The sequence below is a fragment of the Sorex fumeus genome, unplaced genomic scaffold, assembly GCF_029834395.1.
Source record: "Sorex fumeus unplaced genomic scaffold, SorFum_2.1 ptg000098l, whole genome shotgun sequence".
In the NCBI taxonomy this organism is placed as follows: Eukaryota; Metazoa; Chordata; class Mammalia; order Eulipotyphla; family Soricidae; genus Sorex; species Sorex fumeus.
In genome coordinates this window covers 78,107,724-78,130,066 of record NW_026606155.1, presented here as the reverse complement: position 1 = coordinate 78,130,066, position 22,343 = coordinate 78,107,724, and the positions used below count along the sequence as shown (strand labels likewise).

General features: G+C 38.7%; 1 protein-coding gene across 2 annotated transcripts in view; it reads right to left on the bottom strand.

Annotated features, from left to right (window-relative positions):
* The window catches only part of FMN1 (formin 1), a 443,955-nt gene that overhangs the window by 23,473 nt on the left and 398,139 nt on the right, over nt 1-22,343 (bottom strand). For both annotated transcript variants that reach the window (XM_056133806.1, XM_056133807.1), the window contains 2 exons: nt 16,943-16,994; nt 10,515-10,664 (listed from right to left, as the gene is read on the bottom strand). In XM_056133806.1, the coding sequence (XP_055989781.1) occupies nt 10,515-10,664; nt 16,943-16,994 (202 nt within the window). The remainder of the gene's footprint in view (nt 1-10,514; nt 10,665-16,942; nt 16,995-22,343) is intronic.

The following is a 22,343-nucleotide window of genomic DNA, read 5'->3' as shown; positions in this document are numbered from 1 at the left end:
TTTAATCCCATGTATTACAGGATCCTCTGAAGATTGCTAGGGGCATCCCTGAAGGTTACCAAGTATTGCCACAGTCCCGTGGGTAATTCCTGGCATCACAGGGCCCACGCAGGACAGCAGCCTCAGGTCCTTGCATTGAATCACCAGTCTGGCTGGCTGAGAATCGCTGGGATGAGCCCTTGGGCCTCCTGAGCATTAATTGAGTGGCTGCCATCCTCACCACTCTGCACCCACCCCCCCCCAACTCTTTGCAACACAAAATGACAAACTAACACATACTGGTGTGGACCTAGAAAAAAACCCTTGAGCACTCTTGGCTGGATTATACATTGGTATATTTGTTGTAAATAATAGTAAGGAGGATTCTCAATAAATGACAACTTTATCCTATGATTGAGCTATACCATATCTAAAAGAGTATATCTAAATGATAGTACTACCTCAGAAAGATATCTTCATATCACATTTATAACTATTATTTAACATAGTAAGTTAAGAAGATATGCATTTATTGATTTGTGAGTGGATAAAGAAGCTGTGATATAGATCCAAATATATTCACACAATGGAATATTATTCAACCATAAAAACAATAAAATTCTATCATTTATGTCAACATAGATGCATCCCAAGGGCACCACAGCTAAGAAAACACGTCAGCAGAGAAGGACAAGTGATCCCACCAATTTGTTACCTCTTTGAAAAACAAAAAACAAAGTCAGGAAAGACAGATAGGACATGTAGTTATCCTAGGTGAAAGGTGGTGGGAGGCAAGCTGGTAGAAGGTACAAACTTCTGTTACAAAAAGAATCAATACCTGTGCTGAAAGCAGATAAAGGACCAAACATGATAACCTCTCAGTATCTACACTGCAAACCATAATGCCCAAAAGTAGAGAGAGAGTACGGGGGAAACTGTCTGCCATGGAGGCAGGGGGAGATTAGGAAAGGGGGAGTATGCGGGGGAGATTGGTGATGGGAATGTGCACTGGTGGAGGGATGGGTGTTTGATAATTGTATGATTATAACTCAAACATGTAAAGTAAAAGCTTGTAATTGTATCTCACAGTGATTCGATTAAAAAGGAAAAGAAGAAAAAAGAATATTTCACACAAAGACAATGACCTAAGGTAAATCTATTCGAATGATTATATAACTTTAAGAAAACAAAAATGGTCTTTTAACTCCTCAAAAAAATAAAAAGTATCAGTACCAAGTGGATAACATACACTTGACCTCAGCCAATATTGCTATCATGTACTGGATGTTAAAAAAGACAATAGATTTTGAGTTATTATTACAAGGAAAGTTTCTTTTTCTTGTATCTATACGAGAAGGCTAACATTAGCTGAAACTATTGTGGCAACATTTTACTATATATTTAAATCCAACCATTATGCTTCACATATATAGTGACAAGATTAATTACTTCCTCTGTATCCTTAAACATATAGGATAGAGTGATGAATCTCAATTATTTCTTAACAAAAGTGGAAAAAATGTCTTCTTTGTTAAAGTAACTATCACTGTCATTCCATTGATTATCAATTTACTTGAGCGGGCGCCAGTAAAATCTCTATCCCTCCAGGCCCTGAGATTTTAGTAGCCTCTTCTTACTTGTCTTTTCCTAATGATTGGAGACTCTTTCAGGGTCAGGGGAATGAGACATGTTGTCGTTACTGTACTTGGCATATCGAATACGCCACTGCATACATCAGGCAAAATGTGCAGGTGAAAATAAAGGATGTTGGGAGGATCCTCCCAGGATGGGAGAAGCATGCTGAAAGTAGACTATAGACCAAACATGACTGCCACTCAATGCCTCTTTTGCAAACCACAACACCCAAGAGGAGAGTGAGAGAACAAAAGGGAATGCCCTGCCACAGAGGCAGGGTGGGATGGGTGAGGTGGAAAGGGGGTGGGAGGGATACTGGGATCCGTGGTGGTGGGAAATGGGCACTGGTGGAGGGATGGGTACTCAATCATTGTATAACTGAAACCCAAGCACAAAAATTTGTAAGTCCACAATGTACCTCATGGTGTCTCATTAATAAAAATTAAAAAATGTGCAGGTGAGGAAAGAGAGTGTGGTGACAATGGATGTATGAGGGATGAGAATGTGAGAAATCAAGCTGAAAAGTGAGTTAAGGGTAGTTCTTGGAGATGCCCACTAATTTTGGGAAGATATGAATATTTAAAAGAGCTCAAACTTTACTGACAAATAAGACTAAAATCTGACTCTTTGTGCTCACTTTGTTGTTTGCTAGCCAACCTGCGGTGCTAGCAATTTTTATTTATTCTTTACAGTGCATACTTGTGGAAAAAAAAAAACACCTTTACAAAGATATCTGAAGTACCTTGTAAATTACTGTTAGGAGCATGGTTAATTCTTTTCTCTTTATGTCATCAGTAATAAAAAACAATACAATGTGTTTAAAGAAACAGATGTGATCTATATTTTATTTTAGAAAGATGAGTGTATATAATGCTAAGAGCCATTAAAGAGGAAACCGGAAAACCACAAGCAGAGAGATAGTTTAGAAGGATATTAATGTTACAAGTTCTGAAGTAGAGCAGAACAACTGGGAAAACAGGTTAAAAGTTAAAAAAAAAAAATCTTAAGAATAGGCCTCAGTCAAAATAGGTAGTTTATACTGAACTAAACAAAATAGTTTAGTATATACAAAACTTCAAATGAAGGTTAGCATTCTGTGAGAATACTTGGTGTGTGTCTAAGAATTAGAGGGGAAATGGTTGGTTCTAGTAGGAAGAATTGAGAAGATGGCAAAGAGGTAATGAAACTCTGAAACTCTGAAAATTGCTGGACGTACCCAGTGGGAGAAGGTAGAGCAGAAAAGAGGAACACAGATCTTTCCCTTGGGGGTAAGGTCCACCCTTAAGGAATAGAATAAAAAACAGGAGCTAATGAAAGAGAAATAAGAGTTATCTCCTTTTTCACTTCTGCAAAATGAGAACCAGTAAACTCCCAGTGCAATGAAGCATTTCAAGATGGAATAAGCTATCATCACCATCCAAAGCTAGCTGTGGCAAAAAGTTAGTCATTTGATTTCACCTTAGTGATGAAACACAGAAAAGAAACCTGAACCCCTGACATAGAAACAATCTGCACTGAGATTGCTATACAATAGTAAAATAAAATTTGATTGCTTAAGAAACAGTTACTTTGATCTTTGTTATGATAGTTGAGGCTTTTCCCTTACTGATATACAGTAAGAAAGCAAGCAGGGAGCAAATGAATATGAATTCTTCTTTTAAGGACCTAGGAGGGGAAGAAACGAGATAGAATGATAGTTGACAAGAGGGTCAGAAAATATCTTTTACATTAATTCAAAAGACATGGATATCGATGCTTGTTACAATGTTTAATCGAATAGTCAAGATGTAGATATAACATAAATGTCCAATGACAGGTAAAGAAGTTGTACCATATCTATACACACAATGGAATACTTTGCAGCTCTAAGAGAAGGTGAAATTTATTCAGTTTGTTGTAACTTGAATGGAACTTGAGAGTATCATGTCAAGCGAACTAAGAGAGAGAAGAACAAATGCAAAATAATCTAACCCATCTGTGGAATTTAGAGAGACAACACACACACATCAAGCAACAAATCAAACCTTGGCCTTGGATTATAAAACTTACCCTCAAACAGTGGGGAGAAGGGTGGGTAGAAATGTAGATGAGCCCAGAGGTGATCTAAGGACACCTCTGGTTGAGGGTGTCACGGGCACTCTGGTGGTGATGGTGAGCCGTAACTTTGTACAACATTACAGTACTAAAACATGACTGCAACCACATTACATAAACAATAATGAAATACACACACACACACACACACACACACACACACACACACACACACAGAGTCCTTCTGTTGTTCATCGATTTGCTCGAGCGGGCCCAGTAATGTCTCCATTTTGAGACTTGTTACTGTGTTTGGCATATCGAATACGTCACAGGTAGCTTGCCAGACTTTGCCGTGCGGGCGAGATATTCTTGGTAGCTTGCCGGGCTCTCCGAGAGGGGCGGAAGAATTGAGCTCGAGTTGGCCATGTTGGCTGCATCCAAGGCAAATGCCTTACCCGCTGTGTTATCACTCCAGCCCAATAATGAAATAAAAAATTAAAAATACCATAAGGTTTTTAGTTTTTAATTAATAATCTGGCTATTTCTACCACTTCAAGCTTATGGTTCCTTTCTGTATTGATGGTATATTTTTTATTCTGCAGAAACACTTTTAAATTCCTTGCTTTGAAAATAAGTGGGTCTTCTTCCTACTCTTCCATTTATTCCTTCTCCCCTCTTGTATTTTGGGGGAAGGCACACATCTTCATATTCAGGGGCTATTCTTTGCTGTTTGGGACATTTGCTGTTTACGTATATGTTCAGACTTCAAATGTAATGGGAAAATTCAGAGTTTTGCCAAATAACTAGAGAGCGAGTATTTATATTATTAAAAGTCCTCCAAAACATGAAGCTTTTTAAGAAGGAAAGTGTATACAAAACATTTAACCACATAACAGAGGTCTAGGGAAAGGAAAATTAACTTGTTAGAAGTTATAATGATCATGTAGGTATGTCAGTAAGAAGACAGAATTCATTAAGTAAAAATTTCAGTTTGTGGAACTTTTCCCAGAAATATTTTATAACATAGAGAAATATCTGCAATGTCTACAATGAAATAGTAGTTTCTTTGTGGGTTGAGTGATGACCTAAGTTCCCAGTTCCTGGTTGTACAGTGACCTGAGCACAGGAGAACTCTGAGAATAGCTTGAAACACTCCCCATCCCTGTACCCCATGCCAAGAGCTCTGATCTTTCTGTTGTCAAGGGCAAGGGAGTTGCATAATTAACCATAATAACCACAAGTAATATACTTAAACCAAAAATCCTGTTGGCATTTAGCTGAACCAAACACACACACACACACACACACACACACACACACACACACACACACACACCCCAACCATTAATGTCCCATGGTGTAAGTTCTAACTGTGTGTGTATAATTAAGTTTCTTATTTGCTTTTCACATAAAATTCACCCAACTCCTTATTCATTCATTACTTATCCATTATGGTTTTTTAAATGACACATTTCAAGTTTGCTTTGGCTCAGGGTAAATTATTTACCAAGACTTTATTCCTGGAGCTGACTCCTCTGGGGCTTCTTTACCTTCTGCAAATTCATAGTTCATTTTGTGGGTGGTAGTGGTTTGTGGCCTACATGTGGGCATGAGTAAGCAGCAGTTTAAGACATCCGAGATGGTGGTACATTTTATTTTAAAATAATGACCTGATATCAGAGAGGAAAGATAGGTCAGAGGACTGAGCACATGCATTGAATGCAGGAGGTCTGGTTCGGTTCCCAGCACCATTTGGTTGCCTGAGTACTTCTAGGAGCAGTCCCCAAGCAGAGAACTAGGATTAGCCCCTGAACACTGCCAATTGTGTCCCTCCACCTTCCCCCAAAGGCTTATGTCCTATTAAACAGGGAAATGAAAGAGATGAAAAATTGACATCATTAATTTGAAAAGACACATGTGTTCCTATGTTTATTATAGTATGTTCACAATAGCCAAGACAGGAAATATTACCAATAGTAGGTAACTGAATACAGAAAAGGTGTTATTCGATGAAGCACTCAAGTGGGACTTTGAGCTAACTTTGTTTTAAAGGACACAGCTTTGCTATTTTCATGAAATAGCCTTGCTATTTCTCATGCTATTTTGGATCAAGAATGAGGAGATTTAAGTTGACTAAGCATGAGGTGACCACCTGGATTAAGGTAGAAAGAGTGAATGCTTCATGATCTACTAATTATAATATGTGGAATAAAAGAGAAAGCAAAAAACCAAAATTAAAACCCCATGACTCTAATAATAAAATAATGTGAGTGAGGTTTTGAGGAATGGGCAAAGGGGTTCGATTGGACAGTGATTGCTGGGGCTACAGCTTTGATGGTGAGTATGGTGTTGTATTTATATATGCCCAGAAGTATATCTCTATCCTGAGACTTATCTGATGCTGTAACTGCAGCTGCCTCCAAAAACATTTCTCAAAAAGACAGTAAAGAACAGACAAAGGCAGCAGGTTTGAGGTGATAGCTCAAGTGTCAGAGCACATGCCAAGCATACATAAGGCTCTAAGTTCAATTCCTGGCACCACATGGTTCCCGGAGGACAGCTGGAATTTGGCCCCTATAAACACAATGACAAAACCAAACCAAAAAAATTTTAAGGTAGCCACAGAAATTACGTTACCATTTTCAATTATGTACATTCCTATATTGTCTGTAGATGTAATAGGGGTGAGAGGTGTATGCAAATCTTTGGCTATCAAGAGACACAAATACATATGCAAATACAAATACAAATGTGTTTTTGTATTTGTACAAAAATGCAGGAAAAAGTACAACTGAGGCAAAACTACCCTGAGAATGAAAGTCTTGCTGAACTACAATAAACTACTAAATACAATGCTGAATTCAGATGAACACAAGAAAGTATTTGTCTGTGGGCACTTTCAATTAAAAAAAAAGAAGAAAAGAAAAGTGAACATCAAACCCAAAATATGGGGAAAGAACTGGGGCAGGAAGCAAAGGAGCTGCAGTTATTAAGCAATTCCAAGAGGTCAATGAACATTCTACTAGGCCCAAATTTCTCTGCACCCTAAGCTGCAGATCTTAGCTTGAAATATCTATATAAAATAATAACTAAGGAGTTTAAGGGCCTTAGTTGAGGGGCATCATTATACACATGGAACAGTTTCTCAGAATGTTCAAAATATATATAGATTTCAAGCTAAAAGAGATCATCATGAATATTTAGCTTCTGATGGCCAGAGGGTCACAGTCAATTTGATCTTGTAGCCCAAAATCACACAGTAAATTAATGTAAAAATGGTACTCTTTAACTCTCTATCTGAATGTCTTTTTCACAGCATTGAGTACTGACTGCAATCAGACAGGAGAAAAGAAGGGCCTGATATATTTCACGGGAGGACAAGTTCCAGTATAGACCAAACCATAGACTAAAGTACTAGGGAGTAAGTAGTTTTTGGGTTTGTGCCTGGACAAAAAGTTTGCTATTTTGCTACATATTATGCTTTGGCTTAATGCTAAAAAAATTCAATGCCATAATTTTAGTGGCAATCAAATTTTTATTTATGCTGCCATATGTAGCTTACTATAATTATTCTGCAGGTAAACTATATGCACACTGATATCTAGCTCTCTTCTACACCAACTCAGAATCTGACTTTGGTACCATCTTAATACTAGGGTAAATGTTTTATTTTGTTTTGGGGCCATCCCTGGTGTTGCACAGGGGACCATGTGGAATGTGGGATATTGAACCCAGTTTGGTTGTGTGCAAGGCAAGCACCCTACCCCATGTACTATAGTTCTGGCCCTGATACTAGGATAAATCTTATTTGCACACAGGGCACAAGAAGAACATGGAGCACTAATGTTTTTATTGCAGTCATCTTTGTGTTCAGAGATTGTTCTGGGTTCCACAAGGGATAGATGTCACTCTCTTGTGGAGATCATTATCTCAAACCCTGTCTCAAAATAGTGTGTTTTATGAGAAAACAATCTGAGTGAAAAAATAACTATATTACCTTAAAAAATATGATCCAAAGTAGTATTTAATTTGTGCATGTATTTGAAAGTGAGTTTGTCCTTTTGAGACATTTCTATGACTTCTTAATTTTTCCCAAAAATTTGATTAATTTTAGAGGGTCTTCAAATATAAATTAAAAAAAAAATCAAATGGGTAAAATTTCTTTTCATTAGATTTCTACTATCTTGTTTTTTACGCCCCATGATTACAAGCTATCAAACTATCATTTGGCTATTACTTTTTTGTAGTTAAGGACATCTTTGTATGATACTATTTAGTGTGATTGAGATTTATTGGATTTATGGGAAAAATATAATAAAATGGTAATGTCAAACATCAGTAAATAGATGTCAGAACAAAGCAATCATATTGTTTCTCATTTAATTGTAGTCAAAGAATTCAGGATAATTATTTTGTCATACTGAATATATAATTTCAACAGTTTGCAAACTGGTATCTTTAATATACAGAGCACAATTTTTTAAAAAAGTATTTACTTTTAATAAAGTCAGCCTGGATATTAATCAGTTTAACTGAACAGCAACAGTACACATAATATGTTAACATTTCCTAACAGATTTTGTAAACAAGCTGCTTCCAGGATATTTTATTAGTCATCATTAACTTTCAGAGATGTTATTTTAGGGTGGAATCTTGGTGATCCATCTCAAAAAGCACGGCTGGAATGAAGAGACCCCTGAAATGCTAAATGACAAGAACTGAAAAGGGTCTGGTGAAGTCATGACCCTTGGAAGGTGTTGGTTTACAGAGTGTGAAGTAGGTAATTCAACAGCTGTACCCAGGAAGCAACTCGAAAAGATTCACAGCCAGGAATCATCAAAAATGCTATTTTGCAGCACAGCTGACATCCACTGCCATCACACAACACAATTAATTATGTGATAGGAAAATGCTCTAACTTCTGGGACAGGAAAATACTCCTTGGAATATAGTTCAGTGTTGTAACTGAACATTTTTAAAACATAAAGCATCAATTATGCTCTCTACTGGTTTGGAGGGGTTTGTGCAGGAGGAGGTGACCATTTAGGACTTCAACAACAAAAACAAATTAACTAAGGTCTATAATTCTGAAGTGCAAAATATGAAGCAAACACTGGACATTCTGAGATCACTGCTGGATTTCTGGCCTTCAGGTATGGATGTGGAGGGCTGACTGGCCAGAGATTACTCTGTCAGAGAGAGAAGAGCTTGGGTCTCTCTTTGCAGGCCTTTGAGCTTATTTCAACTTAAAGGGAAAAATGAGCAACTATAGGGTATGAATAATGAATTGGATGTCAAACTTTCTAGAATCTTTTTTCATATTGTTTTCAACAATTTTCTTTCTTTTTTTAATTTCCTTTTGGTTATACATGGTGGTAGTGATGGAACCAACACTACAGTCTCTTTAAGCATCTCACTGCCTGAATAATATATTTTCTTAATTAACAAAGTCATTTAATCCTTTGTCTCATAATCTGTATAAAGAATACACTCACTTTAACTCCTGTGTTTCTAAGAAGGTAATGGTGGAAAGATATGTTGGTAGACATTTGTAAGACTCCTAGGTTTCTGAGAAAACAGAAACTCAGAAACACTGTAAAAACAAAACAAAACAACAACAACAAAACTCCACTACCTCTATCTAACTTTGATACTTTAACTTTTAAAAAGGTATGCATTTTGGGGGATGTGAGGGGATTATAAAAATAACTTCCTAAAGGTGAAATATATGAACATGTTAAGTGTGTGCAAAAATAGTATGTGTAAACTTTTTCTCTCATTATAAAGTCAAGAAAAGAGATACGATATTATAGAATTTCATGTTTCAAAGTTAGTAAGATATAGGTGCTGTCCTTAAAACACTTTTCTTAATTTGTGGAAAGAATTTTTATCTCTTTTCTCTAATTCAGATGAGACTCTCAGACATCTGCTCTGCAGGAGAAATGCAAGACTTACTTGAAGTTTAAATCCATAACACACATCACCAGAGTAGAGCAGAAGGGAAGAGATACAGCACAGAAGGATAGGGTGTTTGTCATGCATACGCCTGACCCATGTTTGATCCCCAAAGTATTCTCAGAAGTGATTCCTGAGCCCAGAGCTAGAAGTAAGCCCTGAGCATGGCTGGGTGTGGCCCCCAAAACATACCGCAATGAAAAACAAACAGTAAAACAGTGGAAACCCGATCAAAACTGAAAGAGCAGAAACGGTCCTGAAATCTCCACTGGCAAACATCACCATATTCAGCCTCTTTCTAAGGAGAAGGGTCTCTTTCTCTTTTTCTCTTTTTCCCTCGGCCATTCAGAGTATAAGTTTTTCTTCTACCCCCCCCCAACTAATAAAATTGTGAGGCTGCAATGTGGCCTTGCGGCAAGCAGTTTGATGTCCCCAGCAGGATACGGGGAGTCAGGAGTGGTGCTGTAAATCCAGCACGGGGCTTCAACACCGTGTGAAGTGTGGCCCAAATTTCAGAGATTTCCCTTTGATGCAAGTTCAGTATATTAATAGGAAAAGCATTCACTTTTATTTGTCTGTACTGTCTGCGACAGCAAGGCAGCCTCATTTAGCCCTGGCCAACATGAAAATACACAGAGAAGCAATCTGTTGCAAATTAGCACAACTCCCTTTTCATTTACTAGTTAGTAATTGGAAGGGGTTAAGAAAGTGTAACTTGTTAGATCATGGGGAGGTATCTGCTGGTGTGGACAGCAATTCTTTCCCAGTTTCCCTAGGAACCCGGAAGCAACAATCCTTCGTCCTTGTGGACCTTGTTCTGGAAAGCAAATAGTGACCTGTGTGAAATGGGCATGTGCGAGACAGCAGTTTTCCAGACTCCTGAAGGGGCTACTTATGACTCAGAACCTTACCTTTCTTTAGATACGTTTTTACTCTCCCGTTTCCAAATTGTCTTGAAGTCACTGCAGAACTCGTACCACACCATAAACACATAATTGGGGGTGATATCTTTCTCTCCAGACTTTGGTTTCATCCCAAAGTACTTGACTGTTGTTTCAAAACTGCATCAGGTAAGGGAAAAAGAGAGAGTGAGATGGGAATGGGGGTTAACAACATAACAGCCAACCTACTAGGTAAGAAATGGGATGCTGGGACCAATGTCTCCTCACTCTGCAAAAATTGGGGCTGACGGTCTTTGTAGCTTCAAATCCCAGCTTCAAATCCCAAATTACTGGAAACCCCTTTTCCAAGAAATTCAATGTGATAGGACTAACTCCTGGATATATTATTATCTGTAAAACACCAGTTTGAATAACTCTGGGTATGAGTATATGTAGGTAATACAATTTGGGTTTATTTATATATTTTTGGGTTTTGGGTCATACCCAGCAATGTTCAGGGATTAAACCTGGCTCTGCATTCAGTAATCACTTCTGGTGGTGCTTGGAGGGACCATTTGGGATGCTGGGGATCAACCTGGGTTAGTCACATGCAAAACAATACCCTATCTAATATCACTACAGTCCCAGTTTGGGCTTATTTTTCACTAAGTTCACATAATTCTCCCTACTTTCAATTAATGAATCATTGCTGTAATAACTCTGTAGCCGTCGTATTAATTCTGTAGCATTCATATATCAGATAGCTGTCATATTAATTCTGTAGCAGACAGCCCAGTGGGAATTCACAATCTGTTGTCTTCCACTGAAAATCAAGAGTCTGAGTGCCTTTATTCTGGTAGCCACTAATGGGTCTCTCCATTGTCTCTAGGGCAGAAAAAAGACTCACACTATTAGCTCTTTAAGGAGACTATGTTAAAACTTGATATAAGAATACAAACCACCAATTTTATAAGAGTATAATGAGGGGACAGCATTTTTTGGATGCAGCATTGTCTCTAGTCTTAAAAAGTGATGTCCAATCTGGTCCGCAAAGGAGCCAGGCTCTCTAAATAGGATTATCAGGTACCACAGAGAACCCATGACCTTCCCTGTGAGGGCCCTTTTCACATTAGACTATTCAGGCCTCCCAAGCAGTTCTTCTTGGAGGCACTAGTTTTGTAGCAATTTATAGCCCAGTATTCAATCTTTTTCTCCACCCCCCCCACCTACCCCAACCCTCACAAGCTCATTTGCCATGAGCAAGAACACTTAAATAAACGACCCCCTTTTCTAGGGTGTTGGGAACTAATCAAAGCAGGAATGGCTGGCCAGGTTTATTACTCAGTGCTCTATCATCTGTTCAGAAACGGCGTGCTTTTGTGGCCATCCTGAATACTGAGTTTCTAATAGAACTCTATTCAATGGCAATTGTAAAACCCCGAAGCCCCATTACTATTACGGAGCATACTTTCATCTCGTTCACAGTTATTGGGCAATATGTATCTCATAAGATTTTATCACATTTCACAGATGAACTGTTAATTGATTCCATGGCTATGATTAGCTGAGATCCAAGCTGGAGCAGCAGCTCTGAGTCCCATAAATTCTTTGTGCTTCTGTAAATAATAAATCTGTTTTTAATGTAAATTAAAACTACTGGTCAGGGAATTCTGGCTCCCAGTTATTAAAAGACTGAAAGTGCATAAGTGGAGAAAGGCAGTAACTGCAGTAATTTCTTAAGGGACTCTTTTATAATTCCAAGCATACTTATTCTGCAACAAAACCAGTAATGGAAAAACATAGCAATGCCCATGTTCATCCCAGACACAACTCCTAATTCAGTGGCAGTCAAAATACCGATAAAACCAAATGTACATTCTATGGCACATACTTTTCCTTCATGCAAGATTAAACATAATGCTTGTAGCCATGGAAATACAGAAGTAGAAATTTATGCAACCTATTACAAGAGGCCATGACTTTTCTTGTGTGTGTGTGAAGCAAGGTAGTTTTTATTGAGTTAAACTTGCTTAGAAAGATGTGAGAAGAGAGGAAACACGTATTCAAGAGAGAAGACTGGCTTCTCCAAAGTGGAAATTGGCATGCAAAGAAACAAGTAAATGAGATACATGTTTAAGAGAAAACACAGGCTTGAAGAGCAAGCATGACTTGACTTTTCTACAGAGTCAAGGTTTCAGAATGAGAATAATAACATAGTATTATTATTAGTAGTAGTAGTAGCGATAGCACAGTGGTAGGGCATTTGCCTTGCTGGCCCGGCTGAACCGGGCTCGATTCCTCTAGCTTGCCCTTCTTGGAGAGTCTGGCAAGCTACCGAGAGTATCTCATTCTCACGGCAAAGCTGGGCAAGCTACCCGTGACATATTCAATATGCCAAACACAGTAACAAGTCTCACGATGGAAAGGTTACTGGACCCACTTGAGCAAATCGATGAACAACGGAGGACAGTGACAGTAGTATAATATATACATATGGGTCTATGTGACCACTGTTCTTGAAACACAAAAAACTGTCCTCCCGTAATGTCTCCATTTTTGAGACTTGTTGTTACTGTGTTTGGCATATCGAATATGTCACGGGTAGCCAGGCTTTGCCGTGCAGGCGAGAGACTCTTGGTAGCTTGTCTGACTCTCCAAGAGGGGCAGAGGAATTGAAACTGACTCTGCCGGGTTGGCTGCGCGTAAGGCAAATGCCCTACCTCTGTGCTATCGCTCCAGCCCACCACTGTTCTTATTTTACAGATAAAGAGAGACCGGGACCAGAATGATAGCACAGTGAATAGGGAGTTTGCTTTGCATACGGCCAACCCAGGTTCAATCCCTGGCATCCCATATGGTCTCCCAGCACCGCCAGGAGTGATTCCTGAGTGCGGAGCCAGTAGTAACTCCTGAGTATCACTGGGTGTGGCCCAAAAAGCAAAAATAAAAATAAAAATGAGAGAGAGAGAGAGAGAGAGAGAGAGAGAGAGAGAGAGAGAGAGAGAGAGAGAGAGAGAGAGATCATTACTCATGGCAGGTTGGGCCTGTATCTTGAGCTCCCTGGTTCTCAATGAAAAACTCTTTCTGCTTTGTCATTCTGCTCATGAGAACTAATAGGTTTTCAGAAATTTTTCTGTTTCTACTTGAAATACACTTGCCCCCAATGTCATGCCTAACTGGCATTATCCCCAGAAAGAATCTCTAGTTCTTTCTCTGCCTTACGCTCACCTTCTATGCAGAACCACGATTCTTCCTCCATTGACTTAGAAGAGAAGGATTTTCATTTTTTGTATTTGGAGGACAATTTATCTCCTAATTTTCCAGCAAGTAAAGGGAGCAGAAGTTCCAGCCACTATGCTTCACAAATTGCTCATCACCTCTGGTATGATTGGCAGTCTAGATGGTGAGACTAAGAAAGTACCAATCTTTCTGCAGTACTGAGTGGCGGAATAAATCTGGGTTATGCTTAAGCTTGAGAAAAGTATGGATTCTCCTTCAGGCTTCCTATTTCTTATTGAAACTCATCCATACCCTCATATCCTCTCACTCAGGAGATTTAGGGGCTGTGCTTGCTCATCCTGCCTCAAAGGGGTGAGCAACTAAAGGAAATGCTGATTTTTTTTTTTTTAAATATGTGTCTTGGAAACGAAAAAGCAAGTGAACCTTTTCTTAAGAATTAAAGCAAAAGAGTCTCTGGGGATGCCTGATTTAGAACTCTGCAATTTTGACAAAGTTGTTCTAATTGTGTGCCTTAATTTGATTTCAGTATTTTCTCTTTCTTCAGTGAAAGGCTAATGGATAGAATATAAAACTACAATTCTGATAAGTTCTAAATTATTCTTCACCCACCATCCCCTCACAAAGCTCCATGTCTTTTTAATTAAGTTTTGATTTACTGAAGACTGCCTTTTAAAAAACTTCTACAATGTGGGCATGCAAACTGCTGGTATTTAAAGATCAGGAGGACTTTCTCCAAAAGACAGATTGCTAATCTAGCTTTTGAAATTTCCATTTGTCAGCAAGCAACAATGTTTTAACTTGTAAGAGACTGATTTGTCTTATAGGTCTTGCTTTGTGAAATTTAGAAGTTTCACTCTTTGCCCTGTTTCCCTTTTTCTCTGCTGTAATTCCTTGTCTGAGCTATATCTTTTTAATGTCCCTAAAACAAATTTTTTAAAGTATAGACAAATGATTTTATCAAAGAGGCAAGAGCAGAATGAACTGTTTTCCTTTTCCAGTGTTGAGATGCCAAGGCGGAATACATCCACTTCTTGTTTTACATGCATGCCTTCAGAAACTGCTTAGGAAAAGCAAATACCCCTTAGCCTCAGAGTAAATTGTTTCTCTTGAGAATAAAACCTAAGAATTTACTAAATCTCACACAAATATTGCAACACTGACCACCAACCTCCACAAGAAGTGTAACCAAACAACTGTGGTTTCTACATTAAAGATGGGATTGAACATATTTCATGTATGACATGAAAGCTGGACTACCTTCGCCACAAAGTCACGGAAAACGCTGACAACCAAAATTTATGACCACCCCCCACCCCTTGGCATAGCTAATGCACAGCAGCAGCTTTGACATCTAAGGTGGGGCCTCCACTCTCCTTAAATAATGCTCTTAAAGTAAGTTTCAGCATTCAGAATGCTTGCCTATTGTGGATTGCACTGCAGGGAGCATAGGGGTGCAAATGTCTTATTTTTGCATCTAATTTTTGGGCCCTTGGGTTATATTCCAGGAAGTAGAATTCTACGGCAAATGAAGTTCAATTCTTATGTATTTTTGAGGAATGTCCATATTGTTTTTCAGAAAAGCTAGACCAGTTGACATTCCCACAGGCATTGAAAGGGTCCCTTACTCTGCCCCCTGCCCCCCCCAATTCAATGCCAGCACTGGTTGTTCTTGCTCTTTTTGATGTGTGCCAGTCACTGTGGTGTGAAGTGATATCTCAATGTTGTTTTGATTCGCATTTCCCTGGGAAATTGTGGGTAGACAGAAAGTGTTTCATTTCTAGAGTCTGCATCTCAGCTCTCCACTCACACATTTCAATGCAATCGTTCCTGCCCCCACCTCATTTAATGTTTTTAGTGTGCTTAGGACTGGGTTTAGCAAAATGTATGCAAGTTCTCTGCCATAACTACAGCCAAGTGCCTCAGTATACACACACACACACACACACACACACACACACATATATATGCACTCACTCTTCTGAGAAGGAGGGATAGCCAAGGAGACTAATCTAGGCAACCAACAACAACAACAACAACAACAACAAACCAACTCTCTAAGGAATTAGAACCAATATGATTGGGGCTCCAAATGGATGGGTGGGGTAGGGGCGCCATGCAGCAGAGGTATGGCTCCACACTGAAATTGAGAAAGAGAGAAAAAAAAAAGATGCCTGAGCAGATGAGAGGGTTTGAAGTCTTTACATTTTCCCCCCCCTTTTTTTTTGTTTTTTGGGACACACACAGAGCTCCAGGCTCTGTGCTCAGGTATAATTCCTGGCAGGCTCAGGGGAACATATAGGGTGCCAGGAATCAAACTCTGGTTGGCTGTGTGCAAGGCAAGTGCCCTACCCATTGTACCATCACTCCAGACCTCTTCCAATATCTGAGGGAGTTTTCCATACATAGAAGCTAGTACATTCTCCCTGCTTCCACTCAGTTTACAATAACTTCTAGGACCCAAGGAAAGGCACAATTAGTTTCTCAGATGTTTGTTCCTAATGGGCTTAGTCTAGCTAGACAGGAAGAAGGATCCCATTGTTCCTAACTTCCAGGAAGTGGTTCTGGAGCCGAGAGGGCATGTAAATCACTTCTCGATGATGATTCTCTGCTTCCTGAGGAAGATGATTTCCATGTCCTGTTACATGGCTTTTATACCAACTCCTGATACAACTTACTACTTGTGGATGCATAGTTGTAACAAAATGGAGCTAGAAAAACTGCTAGCTAGATGTTACAATAAGTTAGGACAAGAGGGAAAAACACTGCAGGATTCTATTTTATATGAGGTCCAGAGTGCAAGCCAGGGAGACACAGAGTAGAAAGGTGGAGGTGAGAGACTGCAGGAAGGAGAAAGTCAGGCTATTAGGATTTAGTGGATACAGTGTCATTTGAAGCACATGGAAGGATTTCTGGATCAAGATGACAGTGTGGTTGCAGTCATGGCGATGTACTTACTAATAAAAATGAAGGGCTAAGAAGTGGTATAGGTGGTATAGCCATGTCTTTCATGTTGAGGTCCTGATTCTATCCCTGGGACTGTAAACCCTGCTCCGACTCTTACTCCACTGCTGGGTGTAGCCTTGGTAACCACCAAGAACTGATGAGCACACATCACCAGGAGTGGGCCTCACATTAGTGAAAAAAATCATTAAAGAAACTACTAATGATTTAAACAGGACATTTAGTGAAAGGATCAGAGCCAAGTCAGAGCTGCTTACCTTCTCTGCGCATTCTCCAAGTGACTCACTTCCATTTTATGTTCATTTTTGGCTGTCAATGAGAAACAATGATAATTTAGGTATTGTTCGCTTTTTTTCTTCCACCAGACCCTCTGCATTATCTTCCAACTTTGGTTATCCAAATAATTTCAAACCCAGTAGTTGGCCGACCCTCTGCTATACATCAATAAAGAGAGAGAGAGAGAGAGAGAGAGAGAAAGAGAGAGAGAGAGGAGAGAAAGGAGAGAGAGGAGAAGAGAGAAGAGGAGAGAAAGAGAGAAAGAGAGAGAGACAATAAACTCCATTTATTTATTTTTTAATAAATTGTGGCTCTTTAATAATCTTTTTCAATGATACAAAAATGATTCTACATAAAATGAAAAAATAAAAACAGTGATGAAGCAGTGATGAGAATGAGAGTTAATTCTTTTTTTTTTTTACAGTTGTAGATTTACTATTTTTTGTGCTTGGGTTTTGATTATACAATGATCAGATACCCATCCCTCCATCAGTGCCCATTTTCCACCACCATGGATAATATCCCCCCACCCCCATACCCCCATGCACCCCTGCCTCTGTGGCAGGGCAATCCCCTGTGTTCTCTCTCTCGTTTTGGGTGTTGTGGTCTGCAAAAGAGGCATTGTAAACTCCATTTATTTGCCCCATTGTTCCTCCCTGCTTTCTTGGTAAGATTAAAGCAATTAAAGGTCATATAATTTGTTCTTCTCACTGGATACCTTGCAGATGGAAAGGGAGTGATATCAATTATGCCTAGAAGGAGTATAATTTATCTCAGTTCTTAGCCTTGAATAAGAGATACTTTAGAATATTCCCACTAGCTCTTCTAATAGGGAAAGAAAGTTGTAAATTAGAAGGAAGATCTATGCTTAGAAAGGCATTTAAGGATTTAAAGAGGTTCCACTGTCAGGCTTTGCCCTATACCATCTATGTGTTATGGGCAAGTTGTGACCAATGTTGTGGTTAGTATCATCTGTCCTGTGACTATAATAACTACAACCATGCAGCTGTTTATAGACATGAAATGAGATAATACATGCCAAGTGCTTAGTTTTTAATACATGATCAATAAAGGACATGCCAGGTATTCATAGTGCCTCATCGTTATTGACTATTGATTTTAAAATGTAAATTGCATTAGGTGACTGTCTTGTTCAGAACCTTCCAGTAATTTGTGATCACCCTTAATATACCCTCTCAAGTCTTCACAAGGGCCCAGGAGGCTTTGTAAGTCTGCCCTGGTCTGCAAGTCAAACATGAACTCCTCTCTCCATGCTTGTTCCTTTCCAGACTGGTTGACGAGCTGGCTAAGGGTTACTGGGATCTCCTCCCTGGACACTTGTCCAATTTGCACAACTGACTCCCTCACTTCACTCAGATGTCAGTTCAAATATTTCTGAGCTCTCTAAATAAAAGACTTCCTCCTTACTTGGAATACCACCCTTACTTTCTTTACTTCCTTATTTTCCCTTCCCCTCCTCATCTCGTTGCTTGACAGACTGTTATATGATGACCCAAATCTAAGTTCTTGAGAGCAGCAATTTTATCTTGTGTTTCTGCTGTGTCATTTTAAATACAAAAAAGTGCCTACATATAACATACATTATTGCAATAAGTTTTATCACACACATTTACTGTGATAAATTTAAGGATACACACACACACACACATATCAGATAGAGATTTCTTCTGTGATTGATTAGAGATACATTTCCCAGGCACAACAATTTATATATAGAATATGAACATAGGAAAAAAGATCAAGCTAAAGTTTTATATGACTGTCTAGTGTACACAGTTAAAACAAAATGATTCTTTTTCTGGCTCCCAGAGATTAAACTCAGGACCTCTTATATGGAAGTATGTGCTCTACCAGTGAGCAATATCCCCAGTTCCCCAAATAATATTTTTAATATTAAATATTTGAGCCAGAGGCATAGCTCAGCACTAGAGCATTTGCTTTGCATGAGGCCCTGGGTTCAATCCTCAGTGCTTCAAAACAAAACAATAAAAACAATAGCAACATATATCTATATCTATATATATAATATATATGTGTGTATATATAATAAAAAAGTCAAACAAAAATTAATCCTTACACCATACAGAAAGAGGTTAGTCATATTTATGGCTATCATTGCAGGTAGAATTAAGTGATAGCTATGTCTATCTTTTGTAATCTGTTTTTAAAATTTTTAAACTTAAGAAAAATTATTTAATATATAAAATAATACTTTGAGAAAACAGACAAACTAAGAACATTCATTATCTAAATTCACCAAAATACTTAAACGTTTCATCCCTATAAATGCTCTGAAAGTGACTGAAGAAGGAGGCTACTCTTCAAAGATAGTGGGGTTTTTTGTGTGCCAAACATAATTAAGCCATGTTTATGGATATCCATCTGGGAAGTAGTAAATTGTGAAATGAGGGGGAAGGGACAGAGGTTGAAACATCTTCCTAGTATTCTTTGCACAGTCTATTACTCTTTAATATACCATGGTTTATGGACCTGGGATGGTTGATATAAACCAACAGGACACATAGTTAAGAAGCTGTTTTTATTAGAGTTTTACAAATAGAGGAGTTGGGTGATGCTAATGAGGAAACAAAGGGACCCCACTCCTTCATGTGGTATCCATCTGATGGGAACACAACAGTTGTTTTTCATTTCTGAGAAAATCTCCCTGTCATGCATTTTCCAGGAGAAAGTGCTCTTCCCCGCCTCCCGGCTAATAGAAGCAACAGCACACTGACAGTGGAAAGAGGGATGGCTTTTTCATATTCATCTGAGAAGGGGAACATTAATGTCAGGAATCACTGAATTATGGAGCGGTCTTACCTTGGCATTCCTTTTTTCCCCTTTTCTTGGTAGGGTGGCCAAACAAAAGATAATATCATCCTATTTAGTTTGGATATTTTATTTTTTTCCCCCCGGTTATAGTTAAATTAAAAGAATAACCATTTCTGGTCTGTTAAAGAGTCCTCTTTCGGGCACCTTCTGTTTGCTGCTCCACCACTCCAGGTGAGACCTGCCTAGAGTTGACATCACTGGGCCTAACTCTGTGTCGCTTAGTTCCCAGCAGCCTTCACACCCGACCTGTGCCATACAAACATACCCACTCCACAGCTCCTGACCTGCTGTCCTGACATTTCAGGTGTGGCTTACCTCTGGGTGACATTATGGGGCCTAGTCCAGAACCAGAGGCCGAATCCTTCCCTTCCGGTTAGCTCTCCCAAGAGCCTCCACACTAGATTTGCACCATATAAACAGGCCCATACCACAGCTCTTGAAGCACATGGCCCTATAAGTGACAGACCTACTCAACAAATTACATGCTGCTCATGTTCTTAGTGTCATTAGGTGAAGATGAGTAGGGAAGAAAGAAAGCAACCTCAGCTTAACCCGTCAGCATCTTCTAGGGTGGCTATCCACAAAGACTCAACCCAGCACAGCAAGAACACTAGAAAACCAAAAGGGAAAACAGAGAAAACCATTAAGCCCAATGGGTAAAAACAACATCACCTAAGACATAAACAATACCAGTACATCTTCAGACAATGCGTTTAGTGACACCATGATGAGAATATTTTGTGAGCTTAAAGAAATGATAGCACAGATAGTCAGCAAAGCACACAAAAAAGTATGAGTTAAAATGAAAAAAAAAAGTACTACAATCAGAAAGAGCAGAAATTAAGAACACAGTAGGAAAATTTTAAACTAATAAAAAAAAACTTAAAAAAATTTGTTATATGCCTGCAAAGGTTTCAGGCTGGGGATGGTGATGGGAAAGAATCTGGGGACAACGGAGGAAGGAAGAGGACACTGTTGGTGGGATTTGGTGTTAGAACATTGTATGCCTAAAAAAAACTATTATGAATAATTTTGTAAATCATGGTGTCTTAATAAAAATTAAAAGAAAAAGTTTACTGTCACAAGTATCTGGCTGGATAGTAAATTTGAAGAACAGAAGGAGCCAGTGGAATTTTTTGTGCAAACTGGTATGAGGTTGTGTGAAGCCATGATATTTCTTAATATTTGGGTATCATTTGATTTACAGATCATCTGCCTATGGCTACAGTCAACTAGAAAACTCAGATTTAAGATAATAGTATCAAGTAAATGACATTGTGTTAGGAGATGTTGAAGACTTCTTTATAATAAAAAAATCATAAAAACCCAGATAAAAGGAGTTTATTTATTGGCGACACCCTGCGATGTTCAGGGATTACTATTGGATTTTCACTCAGAAATTACTCCTGGTAGTGCCTATGAGATCGTATGGAATGGCAGGGCTAGAACCTGGTCAGCTGCATGCAAGGAAAATGCTCTACCTGCTATACAGTTGCTCTGTCCCCTAAAGGAGTTTTAAAAGTCACAAAAATAATTGAGAGGCTGTTTGAGCTAGGATCCTCTTATATTCAAGTAGTTCTTATATTTTTCCCCTTATTTCTGTTTGCCATATTGACTTGTAACTCAGCTTGAATATCTTATGGGCATCAAAAAAGTGCAAAACATTAGTATTACTTAACTGGGTAATTAGTTGTGCAGGTGATGAGTATAAGGATTTTAGTATAAGTTTAAATGTTCATCAGACTATGCATCTCATTTGTTCTCTATATTAACTGTTACACTTGATCTACTCACAAATAAGGTTCTTCATCTGAACTGCAGAATACAGAAAATGATTTAGCCAGCTATTCACTCACCACTAGGTCTGTAGAATTAAGTCCATTCAAGATGCAGAGGGAGATATCAGCTTACCACACAAACAGTGGTTCAGGGAAATAGGGTTTAATTCTCCCATAAATGGTTCGAAAATTAAAACAACAACAACAACAACAACAACAAAACAGACCTGATGCAATCAAACTTATAAATGGGTTCTGATCTAAAATATTTACTTTGTTAAAAGGCGACTCAGATAAAGAAGGGAACACCACATAAAGGATGTTTGGAAGATTCGCTCGGGATGCGAGATGTGTGCTGAAAGTAGACTATAGACTGAACACGATGGCCACTCAATACCTCTATTGAAAACCACAACACCCTAAAATAAAGAGAGAGCAAAAGGGAATGCCCTGCCACAGAGGTGGGGTGAAATGGGGGGGATAGGGTGACAGGGGTGGGAGGGCTACTGGGATTATTGGTGGAGGAGAATGGGCACTGGTGAAGGGATGGGTACTCGATCATTGTATAACTGAAACCCAAGCACAAAAGTTTGTAAGCCTACAACTGTACCTTCCTCATAGTGTTTCACTAATAAAAAAAATTTTTTTAAACAACAACAAAAAATAAAATAAAATCATTTACTTTTTTATTCTTTCTAAATCCTTGTACACACATATTCAAGTATCTCATAAAAGTTTCTGATTGGTATAG